This window comes from Umbelopsis ramanniana, assembly GCF_025399195.1.
Source record: "Umbelopsis ramanniana AG unplaced genomic scaffold K450scaffold_6, whole genome shotgun sequence".
NCBI classification, from domain to species: domain Eukaryota; kingdom Fungi; phylum Mucoromycota; class Umbelopsidomycetes; order Umbelopsidales; family Umbelopsidaceae; genus Umbelopsis; species Umbelopsis ramanniana.
In genome coordinates, this window is record NW_026252092.1 from 396,847 (window position 1) to 411,031 (window position 14,185).

Consider the following 14,185-nt stretch of genomic DNA (forward strand, 5'->3'; position numbering starts at 1 on the left):
AATGATTTCATCATTCAACCACACCGTTCTATTCTTTCTGATGACAATGAAAAGAGGACGATCACATCCTCGAAACAGACCGGCATGGAAGAGATCATTCCGCAAAAGGAAAGACGAACGCTGGACATCTGATTTGCATCAGCGCATCACGTTTAAGGCACCTCTTTTCTACTTTCTCGCTTCTTTTGTTTGATCTTCTTCTTTGCCAGCCATACCATTTATTCTATGTACAAACCCAAGAAGAAGAAGTCAGTATTCGGGATCTCAACAATGGGGGGTATGCACTACCCTCAAGACCAGAATGGCCGCTCCATATCGCCTGCGGATACTCTGGATGAAGTTGGTTATCCTCGTAGCAATCGTCCAATACCTGAACCAACTTCTATTCGCATCCTTAGCCCGGACGAGAATGCTGTGGCACGTCCCACAAAGTCGCCTCCCCCAGTACTGATGCCCCGACCAATGCACGCTATTGCACCAACTCGTAATTTAGTGCTTAAGAATGAGTATGAAAAGGCAGACTCGCCAACACCATCGCCCGCCAAGATACAGCGTACACCTACACCACAACCACCTGTTCATGCAGAATCGGATCACAGCTGTGAGAGTGACTATGGAGACGCTAAGGAATCAGCCTTCACTCCGCCAGCTGAACTTGAACCATCGCTTACCAGCGCATCCAATTCTGAAGGGAAATCCGATGAAGGGAGCGATAGATTTGAGCAGGACGCTAATGCGCGAATGAAACAGTTGGAAGGAATACTGGAACTCAATGAACCTTTGAATGACGCACCTATGAAAACCATCACTTTTGTCGGAGGGTCGCCCATCCACGTGAGTGCTCCATCATCATCAAAATCCTCTTTGGATAAGCCGCCTCAGCCAGACTTTATTATTTCTTCGGATAACAACAACAACAACAACAGTGGTATCATGAGATCCCGGCGGACATCCACTGCTGATACACCGTCGCATTCTTCATCAACACAACAAATAATGCAGCAGTCTACTTCTAAGCAATTATCTTCCCCTCACGATGACCCAACTGTTGCTAGTGTTATTGCTCAAGAAAACGATATGCTTCGAAAACAGCTAAGCGAACTAAAACTTGAGCGTAAAGAGCAAAAAAAGCTCGAGGACGAACATAAAAAACGCATCGATGAAATGTTTGATAAAGTGAAGCAGCTTGAAGGTCAACTACGACGTGCTTTAGATACCACCAACCTAGCTCCCAGTAAAAGCACCCCGACATCAGTTGGTTTCAATAATCGACAAGCCCAACGATCGTCGCCAGGGCAAAGAATACCAAAGAAAGTAACCACGCATGGCGAAATAAGGCACAGGATCATTCCTCGAACAGAAGAATCCGAAGATCCTTACCCACCAGTGTATGAACGTCCCAGGCGCAAGTCTCTTACAGCAAGGCCAACCAGTGGAGACTTGAGAAGAGTCTCTATCTCCCAGACGCCTTTGGAGCACATTCCTCGCTCTGTGCCAGGTCGGAGTCGGAGCCGCAGTCGCAGCCGCGAACGACCGAAGCACAGAGTAGCAACGGCACTTCCAGAAGAAGAAATCCCTTATTATCGACGAGAGTCTTGGTCCAGTCGCCAGCCTGAAGTTGAGCATAAGCCTAGAAGGAGAGAGTATTTGGAGACCGACAGTGAATATTTTTCGGACGATGAATCTCATTATTATGACGACGAGCCTCACTACCACCACCGAACTCCCCGGCATAGCTCTTCTGCAGTATACGGCCGTTCAAACATTGATCGAAGAGCGCAACCATTGGCTCGTCGGCAATCGTTTGGATCATACCCGCGTCGAAGCTCGCATGAGCTTTATGAGGAAGGATATGATCGGGTATACCTTGCGCGAGTTGCCCTTCGAGAACCAAATCCAATCAGGCGCCGTCCCTCCAATAAAAATCTGCGCTACCGTGAGCCCGTTTATGACGAACATCCTCGAGGTTATTCATCAACGCAAACACGACGGCATGGCACAAACACGCACTATCTGTAATATACATAGACATTTTTGATTCTCATAACATAAAAGAATACCCCTTTCAATTTTTTTTTTTTTTTTTTTGCTTCTGTATCCGTCCAAGCCCAAAAGAAACCCACGACACCCTTTGTCAAGTGGCAAATCACTAATAATTAAAAAGTGCCTCAAACTGGTTGAATCGATCTCTCAATTGAAATAATTATACTTTGAAATGGCCCGTGCTTTAGTGAAGCACGCTATCCTGCCGTTTGCCAGAGAAAAATTTCCAGTCTTCGAGTGAAAGACCTTTGTGTGCGCATAATTTTTTTGGCGCTGGTTTCTCGCGTGGGCAAGCCCAACATGGCAGATCTTACCACCCTCAACTATAATGACATTATAGGAACGTGTAATAGATTGAAAAGCTTTTTTGCGCAATACACATCCATCATAATCGATGCTAGCAACGGCATTGCAAAGACATTTCACGCACAGCTGCCAAAGATTCTAGCAGAGATCTTTGGATCAACTACAAAACGGTACAGTAACTTATACATGCGAGCCGCAGCCATACCCCTGTCTTCTAATCTACCTCTATCCTCAGTGGATGGTTGCAAATAGCGACGACAAAGCAAGAGGACAAAGCTGTCTATGAGCTACTCGAGCCAAACGGTCCTTTCTTTACGTGTATCTTACAAATGCAATATCAACGCCATTTTGCATATGAGATCCTCCCTAATAAGCTTCCTGTAGGGCCACTACATTTTTATGCTTTGTCGAATGCCTATCGATTTCTTACCTATCTCTTTGTTTCAATTTCTAGGCCAACATCCAAGCATTCTTCAAGCCAAGCGCATATCACCTCCTGCCTCCCATATATTCCGACCGAATGCAGACCTATTCTCCAGAACAGATGTCGTTTACCGACAACTCAAATCCGTTCCATGCCTCTCGGCAACTTTCTGCGTCACAAGCAGCCATGGGACGCCGTATAGCAGGAGCCAGTACGGGTGTCACCGACATCAAGCTCACCTTCTCTGCCTATGAATTTTTTATTTTCAATTTTTTACATGGCGCTATATGGAACACCTACAAGCAAGAGATGGCAAAGCCACTTCCTCATATGACAGTAAGTACCAACATACACCAGTTGTAGCAAACATCTCGAACCACATCTAAAGCGGATATTAGTTTCCTACCCAGGCATTTGGAGCGCGCCCTGCATTTCCTCCTAGTAAACCAGCACAACCACAACCAAAATGCATGCTAAACACAATGTACGCGCCGTTATTGGAAGCCTATGTAGCGTGGGCATTGCCTACATCGGCTGGTGGGATGAAGGCAAGGAAGGAAGAATCCAACTTTTTCTTTCAAGCTGCTTCTGAAGTGTGGGTCAATGAAACAATTCCAAATTACGGACAAAGGCTTGCGGATGAAGTGCTTTTTTGCATTGCCACACTGTCGAGAGCGATCATGCAACAAGATCTCAGGAAAGCGACATCTGTGGGCAAATTTCATACCAATGCTGACGTGATATCCTTCGCTTATACTTCAATGAAAGATTGCATGTATATCTGGTTAAAGGAGGCGATTAAGAACTGGCCATTAGAGGACTCGTTTTTGGAGGTAAGGGTTTTTACTGGCTCTATTGCTAAACGATCAAAGTACTGACACGGCGTTTTCAAGATTGTCAATCTTTGGAGTATTTGGGCCGCACCTTGGCGATTTGGAGATCCAGCTCGCAGTGAGGCAGACGACAAAACTAAACCTATTGAAGAAGGATGGGGACTGTATATAGCACACAACTTCTTGTTCTATCATACACTCGTGGAACTACTTTTGCTTAGATCTGCAAAATATGGATACGCGGAAAACGCACCACGGTACCACTATGTCATTCGTAGTGTAGCAACAAGATACAGGGACAATGGGTCAGTGAAAGGCGAAGTTCGCTCACTTCTTCGGCTGGTTAATGTGCTTTCACTGGAAGGAATTGTACCACTTCTATCTGAGATCGAGCAGGCTCTCACGACTCAACTAAATGCACAAACAAGCACCCGCCAAGATCTTGGTATTCAATCCCCAATATTAGCTCAAGTCGATCCCGCCATTTCAGCTATCTTACCGGAACTACGATCTAATATGGCTGTGTTAGAAGGGCCTGAATGGTCACCGCCAACGATGTATTCGAAATATATGCCTAGCGCCAAGAATCCCATCGACGATGCACTATTGGCTCTGAAGCAATCGATATATCTACGGTTCTCAATGCTTCCAAAACAACAAGCAGCAGGATCCAGTAGTGGCGACTCAAATTGGAGGAATATTGTGGCTACGACATCACATGTAGCACCTATGAGTCGTGCTTCGCTTAGTCCTGAGGCAGCCTCACGTGTGAGAAAGCAAGCTACTGAAATGCAACGTCTAGCTCAATCTTTAGGCACAATGTTCAATGTAAGCGGTGTTTTTGGTATGTGTGAATATGTGATATAGTTACTGATCACAAGTCGATAATAGATACCAGCTGCTGAACTGGAACATTTAGCGCTAGCTGGTTCCATCGATGATGATGCAGCGGCCAGGCAACTCCAATCCAGGAAGGGACCGGTACGGACACTCTTTGCAGAAATCTCACAACAAGTTCGACAACGTGGATTCCTCAGCTCTGAAGGCAAAAAGGAGGTTCAAGAAGGTTTACGAAAATGCAGCAACCTTGATGTTCCAGCCCTTGGTCCTCGAGCAGAGCACATGGTTCGATCCTACGAAGTTGCCATTCTTATACCATACGTTGTATGGTTTGACAGGCATCTCAACAGATATGTAAGCCATGGTCTTATGAGCGTCCAAATTCTTCTCATTCATATAACTAACTGTATCAATCAGTATCAACGCTTTGTTCCAGAGACTTCGACAGTCTTTCCACCACGGCTTACTATTCGGCCAATAGCAGCTTGGATCAACCTTGCTTACTTGCTACTTATCATACTATTGTGGAGATGGCTCTTCAGCTAGAGATATACAGCCAGGTATTTTAGACTGGTATCATTCTTAGAAACTATAGCATGAATTTGAAACACGCACATACGGGTATTCATTGTATCTTGTGGGATTAAAAAGTCAAACATCCTCGTGGATCAAACAAGCACTTTCAGTGTTGCATGCGAAATACTGCTACGAACGTTTTATTTTTTTTATAATTCGCCTAGTTAGAGAACATAGGTTGCAGTAGTTGCACTCATACCGTCATAAATGCAGGTATTATTAACAGGAATGTATTGACGAGTGATGATCTTGATAACCTCTTGAGCAACAAGTCCGCCCATTAAGGAGGCAATGTTCGGAAGCTCTGCACCGTTATATCGAGCACTGAATGTAGAGTTAAGATTAGTTGGGATGAGCATTCATTTTGGCTTTGGTATTAGCTATCCAACGGAAGTGACTTACAAGTTGATGATACAAGGTTTAAGGCGGTCGGTGGTCAATGCCACTGCTTTGTTATTGGGTATGCCAACGGATGTCAAGACATTTGTTGTGCAGTCTTCCAACAGCTTGACTGTCTCCTCTTCGTCACGGTCTACACATTGTGCCAATCAAAAAGATATAAAATTAGTAACTTTATCGTTTCGCAAATAGATTAACAGCAATGGCTATGACATACCTTTCAGGCTACCGTATTCTTTTACAAACAGATCTGCTGCTCGAAACATCACGTAGTGAACAATGTTGTTTTGCGGATCACTCTCTTCCAACCATTGACCTAGAATATTCATTAGTTTTTTACATAATATACATCTTTTGTTCTGTGAGATACTTACAAATCGCAGTGGTATTTGGCTCGGTAAGATACTCTTGTTCTAATGTGCGGTATCGGATTACCTTCACGTGAGAAGCGAACTTGCAAAATTCTTCTATTTCTCTAGAATCGATCGCATCCGATAGTAATTCAACACTTGTAAGGAGACCTTGAACTCTAGCGTTAATTGCTTCATAGTCCTCAATCGCCTTTTGTCGATATCTATATGAACAGTGAGCACCACTTTGGTCAAAAACGTGTTCCAAGAACGCAATTCTGATTTACATCAATCTGTACATACATTTGCTGAAGCCGAACGTATCCCTTGGTATCAGCCTTCATGTCGGGAAGTTTTCCAGGTAAAGGAAGTAGACCTGATCCTTCGTTTTGAACAAAGTCTCGAATTGCTCTGGCAATAATCCAAAAGTTTGATGACTTTTGATCGACATTTGCTTAGTTTGGCTGGCCTACATGATATCCGCCATGCTCTTATACACAACTTACATCCTTGGTAATGTTTTCACAGCTTGGATCATTTAGTATACTTTGTAGCTCACTTGGAACCTATGAAGTATATGTTAGCACAGGTCTTGCCGTTTTTTCCTTCCTGCTTTACTTACCCCAGATGTAGATGCTAATCGCCAAACATGTGATATAGCCTCTTCGAAATTCTCTTCATCATAGCTCCGCATACCCTTTTTTAATAATTCCTTGAATTCATTTCGTTCAGAATAAGATGAAGGTAGCTTTCCGTCATGCTGCTCACGAATATTAATGAATGAAGTCCAGAATTCGCTCAATTACCCAACCAGTGAATAGCCTACCTTTGATTTCCACACTTGCAAATAATGTTGCAACACTACAACAAATGGTACGTGACCATGCTCAGACGAATCCATCTTGTCAAAATCAAATTCTTTTACGTAGTCAAGCAACGTAGGAAATGGCATGTCCAGTCGGAGATCGCTAGAGTTTTCCGGGTGGGTTTCAATGACTGTGAGTTGATTCATAGATCAGTTAACACCACATAGATCGGAGAGCGCCAACAGCAATAAAACTTACTTGTATTTTCACCAGCTTGAATTCTGAACATGCCAGTAAACCCTATGCATTTAACCAGGAATAATGGTGTCTTAGTGGCCTCACAAATATTTGCGAGTTTGAGTGCCAGGGTATCGCTAAGACTCGTGGCAATGACCATGGTAAATTGATCAAAGAAGGACGGTTCCTCTACAATAAGATATTCTGGAGACTACAACGGAATAAGATACAAAGCACTGCATCACACATCCAACCGCCTACACCTACCCTTTCATCATGGTGTCCTTTAACATCTTCATTCAATTCCCGCAAATACTCGACTGTTGCTAAAGATTTTGACTTTCCAATGCAGGAAGTGTCTAGGAAGAAGTTGCTTGAAACGTCTTTCTGGTTCACTATCGCGTTATCTGCAATCGAGAAAGAGCCAATGCCTTTTGCATACAAGCGATACGTCAGTTGTTGTTATTAATAGAGGTTATGGATACTGTTCAAGTACCCAAGGTACACTTACCGGGTAATATCAAATTTTTGAGAATCTCTGTTCCGGTAGTGGTTGCATTCAATAAGCAAACGTTTGCGTTTTCCAGGGCTGCTTGGCCGCTGGCTGCCCATAACCTATCGGAACGGGGATAACGAAGGTGCTGTCCGCTTAGTCATTCAAGTGGGAAGCTATGATACATCTGCCAAAATGAAATGTGACCACATACCGAAGCTGCCTGTCGTACTTTTGCGCTTTTAGATCTGGTATCGCTGTCATTACGTAGTTGAGATGCCAATATACGACACCGAGCTTGTCGATAGGAACGGGGTACGGAAAGCAATGTGACTACTTTTACTAAAGTCATCATTCAAGGTTAAGGGATGCTTGGAAAAGGAGCTTCTAGGGACATTAGAGGCCACCATCATGCTCGGTCACTGAATGCTAAGAGTCATTATTTGATATCACATTTTATTGCTTTCATAAACTAGTGTACGATTGGAGCGTAAGTGCTTATGCAGTGGTGATATCATGTTGTTGAGAACACCATCGCCTTTTCAGTTCATTGAAAAGAGATACAGGTCACAATATGAGATAATATGGAAACACGCATTGGTTTGATTACACCTAAAGGTCTTCTTCACTTAGAGTTTGAGTGATTGGGCTTGTGTTTTGATTCAATGAAAATTTGCTGGGTTAGCTGTTTGGTTGGCGGTCGGAGCAGAGCTGTGTGCTTGTCTCTCATTCGCTCCGCTCACAAGCCGTGTTTGAAAAAACACACAATTTTTGTTAGGCACTTTCTGCGTTGGCCTCTGCACACTACTACAACCTCCACCACCACTCACACCTTGCCGAAGTACTTGTGGGTTTAGCAATAATATTCAGCCTACATTCACTTTCAGATCACCATCTCAACAACCTAACCCACCATTCGGCCACAAAATAACCAAAACTTTATTAAGAGATACTTTTTGTTGGGGTTTTCTGACTACACCACACGGTTGCACTTTGTCCTTGGTTCCTTCAACTTCTCAGTAGCATGAATCAAACAGACTATCAGGCTGACTCAAATAGAGGTTCTGCGAACTCACAAAACGCCTCGCCTTATAGTCAGTATCAATGGCAACAGCAGCAACAACAACTGCAACCACAACAAGCCAAAGTCGTGACCCACGCGGCATATGATCATGATGCTACCAATGGCAGCGATATCCAAGAGACTTCCAAATTGCTATCTAATGTTTTTACAAATGCGACAAAAGGCACCTCTGTACCCATGGGCTCATATTCATCGCAGTCGTATCAACAACATAGCTTAGCTAAACATCCTTCCATGCCCATGGCTAACCCAAGTGCGTTGTCAATGTTTCAAGACACCTCTTTATGGAACCCTCAAGAATGGATGAGTGATGATCAGAAGCAGGATAGGAATGGTCCAATAGCAAGATACCCAACGGATGCTTCTGTTGACAGCAAAAGAATGAAGTATGCTGATTGGGGCCGATCAAGTCTGCTTTCCACGTCGTCTCAACAGCCGGGGGACGAGGATCCATCCCCTATGACTAGCCGTGCTTCTTCGTATCAGATATCAAATGATGTTATCCAGATGTTCCATACTCCATCTGTATTGGGTCTTCATGCCGAACATGGCTCTCCCAGACGCCCTGTTGAAAGTGCTGCTACCGCATCCCATTATTCGCAAGGGCCCAACGCTCCTTTACGAATGCAAGTTGACAGTAACCCTTTTGTGGATATGCCGTACGAACCCATAGCCAGCAACCTTTTGCAGACTAATAGTACGACTCAATCGTTGAATGGTTCAAGCAACCCACAATCACAGACACACAACCCCAATGCTGGCTTTGCCAGTGTATATATCGCGGAGGACAATAGTCAAGACATGCAAGGTCTGAATATGGCAGACACGTCCTACATGTATCCTGATCACCATCAAAAGGATGATCATCAACATATGCAGACATTTTCACCGGTTAGTGCTAAACCTGCCGGTATTTTGCGGCAGCCCGACGTTTATTCATATGGAAACCAGTATCCAAGTCAGAATGATTTGGAGGAGCAGCAAAAGAAGCGGCGAAGGGATTCATTTGGAGGTAACCTTGGTATGCCGATTGACAGGCAAAGTAACATTGTAAACGATGAAGGACAGCTTGAGACATCCTCAGCTATGCCAAAACGGTTCAGACTCACGGTTCAAAACACAATTCCCAACATGAATGCCGGTCCTCATTATGGTGGTAATCCGTTATACGGGAATGCCATGGAGGCTTCAGATTCGAGAATGCCACCCTATGGAGTACAAGCACCTACTAGCACACCTCCTGTGGATCAAGAATTTGCAAACTACTCTCAGAACCAGCCGGCATCACCCTCATCCAACAAGCGGCTGCCAAATATCAAGCTAGTTATAAAAGAGCCAAAGGTTGGTAAGGAGTTCAAGCCGGGCAAAGAGTCGAAAGCGCATGAGGATATGGACGATGATGATTTTTCGGAAACGCATGTAGCGGAAACGACGGTTCGACAAACTTCTTCGGTTAAACCAGTCGCGACAGAAGCATCCATCAACCAATGCTCGTTTGTAACGGACAATGCTATGCTGGACACCATATCTGTACGCAAGTGCAATTACATTCTGAATCAAATCTACTCGTCTGGATGCTGTTTGCCCTTTGTTCTTCCTGTTCCCAAGGTTTTGGCTTTATACCACAGTGTCATTACCAATCCAAGTGATCTGTCAAGCGTTGAAAATAGACTTTGGAACTCTGGCTACAGCTCAACGGACGAATTTCATCATGACATTGCGATGATCTGGAGGAATGCTGAGGCGTTTCACAAGAATGGCGGCGATATTGCAGATAAGGCGCAACTACTGAAGCAAGTCTATTTTGATGCTCTTCAACAATTGGAAGCTCATAGGTACGTTAATGCCAACGTCAGTTTAGCCAGCGTCGCATAGCAATTGAATGATTAATCTTTTCAACATGTATTATAATTAGCGGCACTACATTGCAATGGGAATCCGATTTACGTTTAATTGCGGCCGAAGAACAACACTTTGACGTAAATGTACCAGCACAGTTACAGACAGATAACAAGAGGCAAGTTGCGCAATTTTATAAGGTGTCTCTCAAAAGATACCAAATTTTGATCACCAATCATGCTTACACTCTTTTGTTTGTTTTAGCGTACTTTATGTCATCCGAGGTGTTGATATTGGCGAAAAGCCAAGGGCGCGAAGTTTCACCAATTTGATGGCAGAAGTTTTCGATATTCTCAATGCAAGCTTTTACGATACAATCAAGGCCATGAAGGATAGAGAGGATGGGGGTACGGTGGAAGTGAATGAACTTCCGCTTCCACGACTGTTTATCTCGAAGAATCGTACTATGTTGGAATTTGCTGCAAGCGATCCAAAGGCCGTCTTAACGGTCTTGATCAACGCCACTGTCAAAAAATGCACAGAACCCAACAAGAAAGGTCTATACCATGTACAAGCTGATGCCGTTCTTGTACATCCTCTTGGTAATCGACATGATTTGGATCAACTTCACTGGCCCGAAAAAATTGCTCAGGCGGAATATGCTCCGAGAGCATGGATAAAGGTTAAGATTCTGAAAATCGTTCGAGGATTTGAGGCGGACATAACCGAGAAGATGGAAAGAGAGATCTTTAAGCGTCTATATACCACAACACGATTAGCGCATGACCCAAAAGAAAGTGCTATCCACAACAAGATTGCCAAAGTATTCGTCAAATCAGTGATTGGAGCACCGCTGGACCCAGAAGATATCATTGATTATGAAGCTGCTGCCAAGAACAAAAATATCAAAGTCGTAAAACCTGCTCCTGTTCAACCTACCATCACTAATATAGACGCCTCGGTAGGGCAACCTGCAGTTGTTTCAGAAAAGATCCATGGAGCGGAAAGTCCCAGTGCATCCAAACCAACACCAGAACAAAGCAAACAAATGACTCCCATCGATGCACCCCTTCCTGGACAGACACATACCCCAATCACCCAAGAAGCAATGCCTCATGCAACTGATAATATGGATATTCAGGAAGGGAAGAAGGAAGATCGAGACGACGATGAGGAGGGGCAAGGCATGGACCAAGATGACGATCTAGAGTATGATTATGATGAGGACGAGGATGGCTCATATTCCAGAGGTGGTGACGATGATTTGTCACAAGAGGTTGTCTCTGTATCAAAGTCTAGATCTCCAACGCCTTCTCGACCGGAAGAAGCGATCACCTTCATGAGAGTCATTGATAATGAGAATGAGGCTGCAGCCAAAGAAGAACAGCAAGTGGAGGACGAAAAGATGCGCGCCGTCTACAGGCAACGGTCACAAGGAATTTGGGAGAAACTAGTTTCCAGTAAGTTAACCATGGTAAATTATGTCAAGAATAAGAGCGACTCGCTAAACGACTTCAAAATTATTTTTAGTGTGCGAACAGAATGATATTTCAGTCATCGATGTGAAGAAGTATACGGAAAATGTTAGCACATTCCCCAACGCAGAAGGTTATTTCAAGCAAGTGTATTACGTCTCTAATGACCCTACTGTGGTGGTCCAAACTTTCCGCCACATGACCATGTATCAACGCATCACCGAATTAGTCTGCTTACTGTAAGTGTACTACCTGTCTTTTGTTAAGTCTTCGACGGTATCCATATAAACTAACCTGGGCGCTTATCTATCTTAGAAAATTGCGTAACAAACGACATATTGGACAAATGGTGGAAGTTCTCAAGGAGGACGAAGGTGAAGTGATTGGACTTTCCATGGTTCGGTAAGAATTACTATCATCGCATTGGGTAGCAATGATTTTACCGATATCTGACTGTACGCCACTATACAGATATCAACAAACCCTGAAAAAGTATGCCCACGTGCATTCCCATCATCGATTGAGCGCGCACCAGAAGTACCATGTCATATGGCAGATGTTGCTGTCTATGAAAGCCATTCATGACATCGGATTGGCTCACAGAGATTTGTCAGAGGTGAACATCATGGTCAACGAGATGCCTGAGGAAAAACTTGAGGATGGTACGCTTCGACCTGAGCTATTCTTGATTGATTTTGGAAAAGCCATCTTCTGTGAACCTGAAGATGTACGACAATGGTGGTGCGAAGTCCCACGCATGGAAGGTGACTACGATGGTGATGTTGTTCCCGAAACTCAGGAAGAAATGGAAGCTTGGTGCGATGCACTGCCTTGGGTCAAAGGCAAGCCAGATCACGGATATAAAATGTATAGGTGTGGTAGTGTTCTATGACATGCTCCTCTATTTTTGTAATCCCAAATATTCATGCTTGCTTTCTAGATCTATCCAAACCCTGCCTAAAACAAGATCTGATTCCGAAGTACTACCCTACATGATTCATCCTCAAAAAGAAGATATCTACTCGATTGGTGTGATTATCTGGAAAACATTTGCTGAAACCGAACCATGGGAAGGTGTTCTTGATACCGACATCAAAGGTCTTCGTTATATGGTCGAAGATGACTTTAGAATCGAAAAATCGGTAAACAAAGATGTTCCAGGTGAATTCAGCCGTAAATTACTATTCAGCTGTTTGAAGACTTCGCCCTTAGAACGCCAAAGTGCAACTGAAATCTTGGAATGGTTCGAATTGCCAGAAGTGAAGGATAAGCTAATTGAAGAATGGACACTGTATGCGCCTGAAAAGCGTGCCAATCGACGAGCAAAAACAATGTATGGTCGAGAAAACAGCGGACAGTCCGAAGCAAGCAATACTCGAGGTCGTAGAAGAGGACGAGGTAGTCGTGGAGGCGCTCGAGGCGGCACCACAGGTGGTGGAACTGGTCGCGGTCGGGGACGACCCAAAGGATCGACCAATAGAGGGCGACGCGGCCGACCAAGACTAATTGATAGGGATGCAAGTGACACACGCATTGGGAGTGCCAGCCATTCTCGGGAAAACAGTATCGCCAGCTCAGCCCAAGCAGATAGCGAGACCATGTTGTCTCGCGAAGCCAGCCAAGCCTTCGAGTCTCGTGCTTCCAGCGTGCTCAGCGAACATGCATTTGAGGATCTTCCAGAACCACCAGTCAAACGCCCTGTTGGAAGACCGCGCAAGAATAGCATCAAGAAAACTGGCAACGATGGTAAAATTCCTTCGCAACCCAGACCTGTCGGTCGACCACCCAAAAATCCTCCACGAGATCCAAAGCCCAACGTCACCCCATTATCCGACCCACAGCAGCAGTTATTTGCGACTTCAGAGTACGGACAAGACCAGCATTCTGGAAATATAGTTCGAGATTTCAATTCATATATCCCACCTGATTGGCGAAACCAGTTCGACCAATGGCCGTCGCAGTGATATTCAAAGCACACTGATGCTTTGAAAAACCACTAAAAAAAAAGAAAAAAATTATAAGGAAATCCTGTCCTGGGAGCTCCATCAAATATAATAGCAACTCTGTTCTGCCTTCTTTTGACCCAACAAAGCAGAGCCCACCTGTATCTTAGCATTTCATTTTGTACAATTCTTGATTCCGTTCCTTCAATCTTTATTAATTTTTTTTTTTTAATTTTTTTTTCATCATTCTTTTGTTGTTTCAAAAAAGAAATCTGTTCACAACATGACTAGCCTTACAGTACCGTATCGTCCAAACCCTTTGTAGATCCCATTATATCACAATAAGATATGAACCTTCTTTACTTGGCTGAGGAAATGATATCACACTGGCAATGGAACGCCTTACCTTGGTTGACCTGTATGCAAAAGCTCAGCGTTCCGTTTACAATGGGATGTTATGTTCTGACCATGCTGTGTAATCTAGTAACCCTGTAATCGAATCTCACGAAATGTACACGGTGATTTTTTCCGCTCCAT

At 44.1% G+C, this 14,185-nt stretch overlaps 4 protein-coding genes across 4 annotated transcripts; 3 read left to right on the top strand and 1 right to left on the bottom strand.

Moving 5' to 3' along the window:
* The first annotated feature begins 119 nt into the window (after positions 1-119).
* K450DRAFT_224638 (uncharacterized protein) lies at positions 120-2,181 on the top strand. The gene has a single exon (XM_051586249.1). It carries the CDS (start codon positions 226-228, stop codon positions 2,017-2,019), a length of 1,794 nt encoding a protein of 597 aa, XP_051448194.1. The 5' UTR covers positions 120-225; the 3' UTR covers positions 2,020-2,181.
* Positions 2,182-5,153, top strand: K450DRAFT_224639 (uncharacterized protein). The gene is made up of 7 exons (XM_051586250.1): positions 2,182-2,519; positions 2,585-2,729; positions 2,804-3,109; positions 3,172-3,606; positions 3,667-4,434; positions 4,498-4,800; positions 4,864-5,153. Exons 1-7 carry the CDS (start codon positions 2,344-2,346, stop codon positions 4,990-4,992), a joined length of 2,262 nt encoding a protein of 753 aa, XP_051448195.1. The 5' UTR covers positions 2,182-2,343; the 3' UTR covers positions 4,993-5,153.
* K450DRAFT_224643 (uncharacterized protein) lies at positions 5,090-7,622 on the bottom strand. The gene is made up of 12 exons (XM_051586251.1): positions 7,522-7,622; positions 7,326-7,429; positions 7,082-7,245; positions 6,836-7,025; positions 6,598-6,767; positions 6,394-6,531; positions 6,278-6,337; positions 6,075-6,208; positions 5,796-5,995; positions 5,639-5,737; positions 5,425-5,554; positions 5,090-5,346 (listed from the first exon to the last, which is right to left on the bottom strand). The coding sequence occupies exons 1-12, from the start codon at positions 7,569-7,571 to the stop codon at positions 5,187-5,189; spliced, it is 1,599 nt and encodes a 532-aa protein (XP_051448196.1). The 5' UTR covers positions 7,572-7,622; the 3' UTR covers positions 5,090-5,186.
* A 478-nt stretch (positions 7,623-8,100) lies between these two features.
* On the top strand, positions 8,101-12,704 carry K450DRAFT_224649 (uncharacterized protein). The gene is made up of 6 exons (XM_051586252.1): positions 8,101-10,226; positions 10,307-10,408; positions 10,495-11,690; positions 11,761-11,944; positions 12,021-12,107; positions 12,177-12,704. The coding sequence occupies exons 1-6, from the start codon at positions 8,332-8,334 to the stop codon at positions 12,595-12,597; spliced, it is 3,885 nt and encodes a 1,294-aa protein (XP_051448197.1). The 5' UTR covers positions 8,101-8,331; the 3' UTR covers positions 12,598-12,704.
* The last annotated feature ends 1,481 nt before the right edge of the window (positions 12,705-14,185 follow it).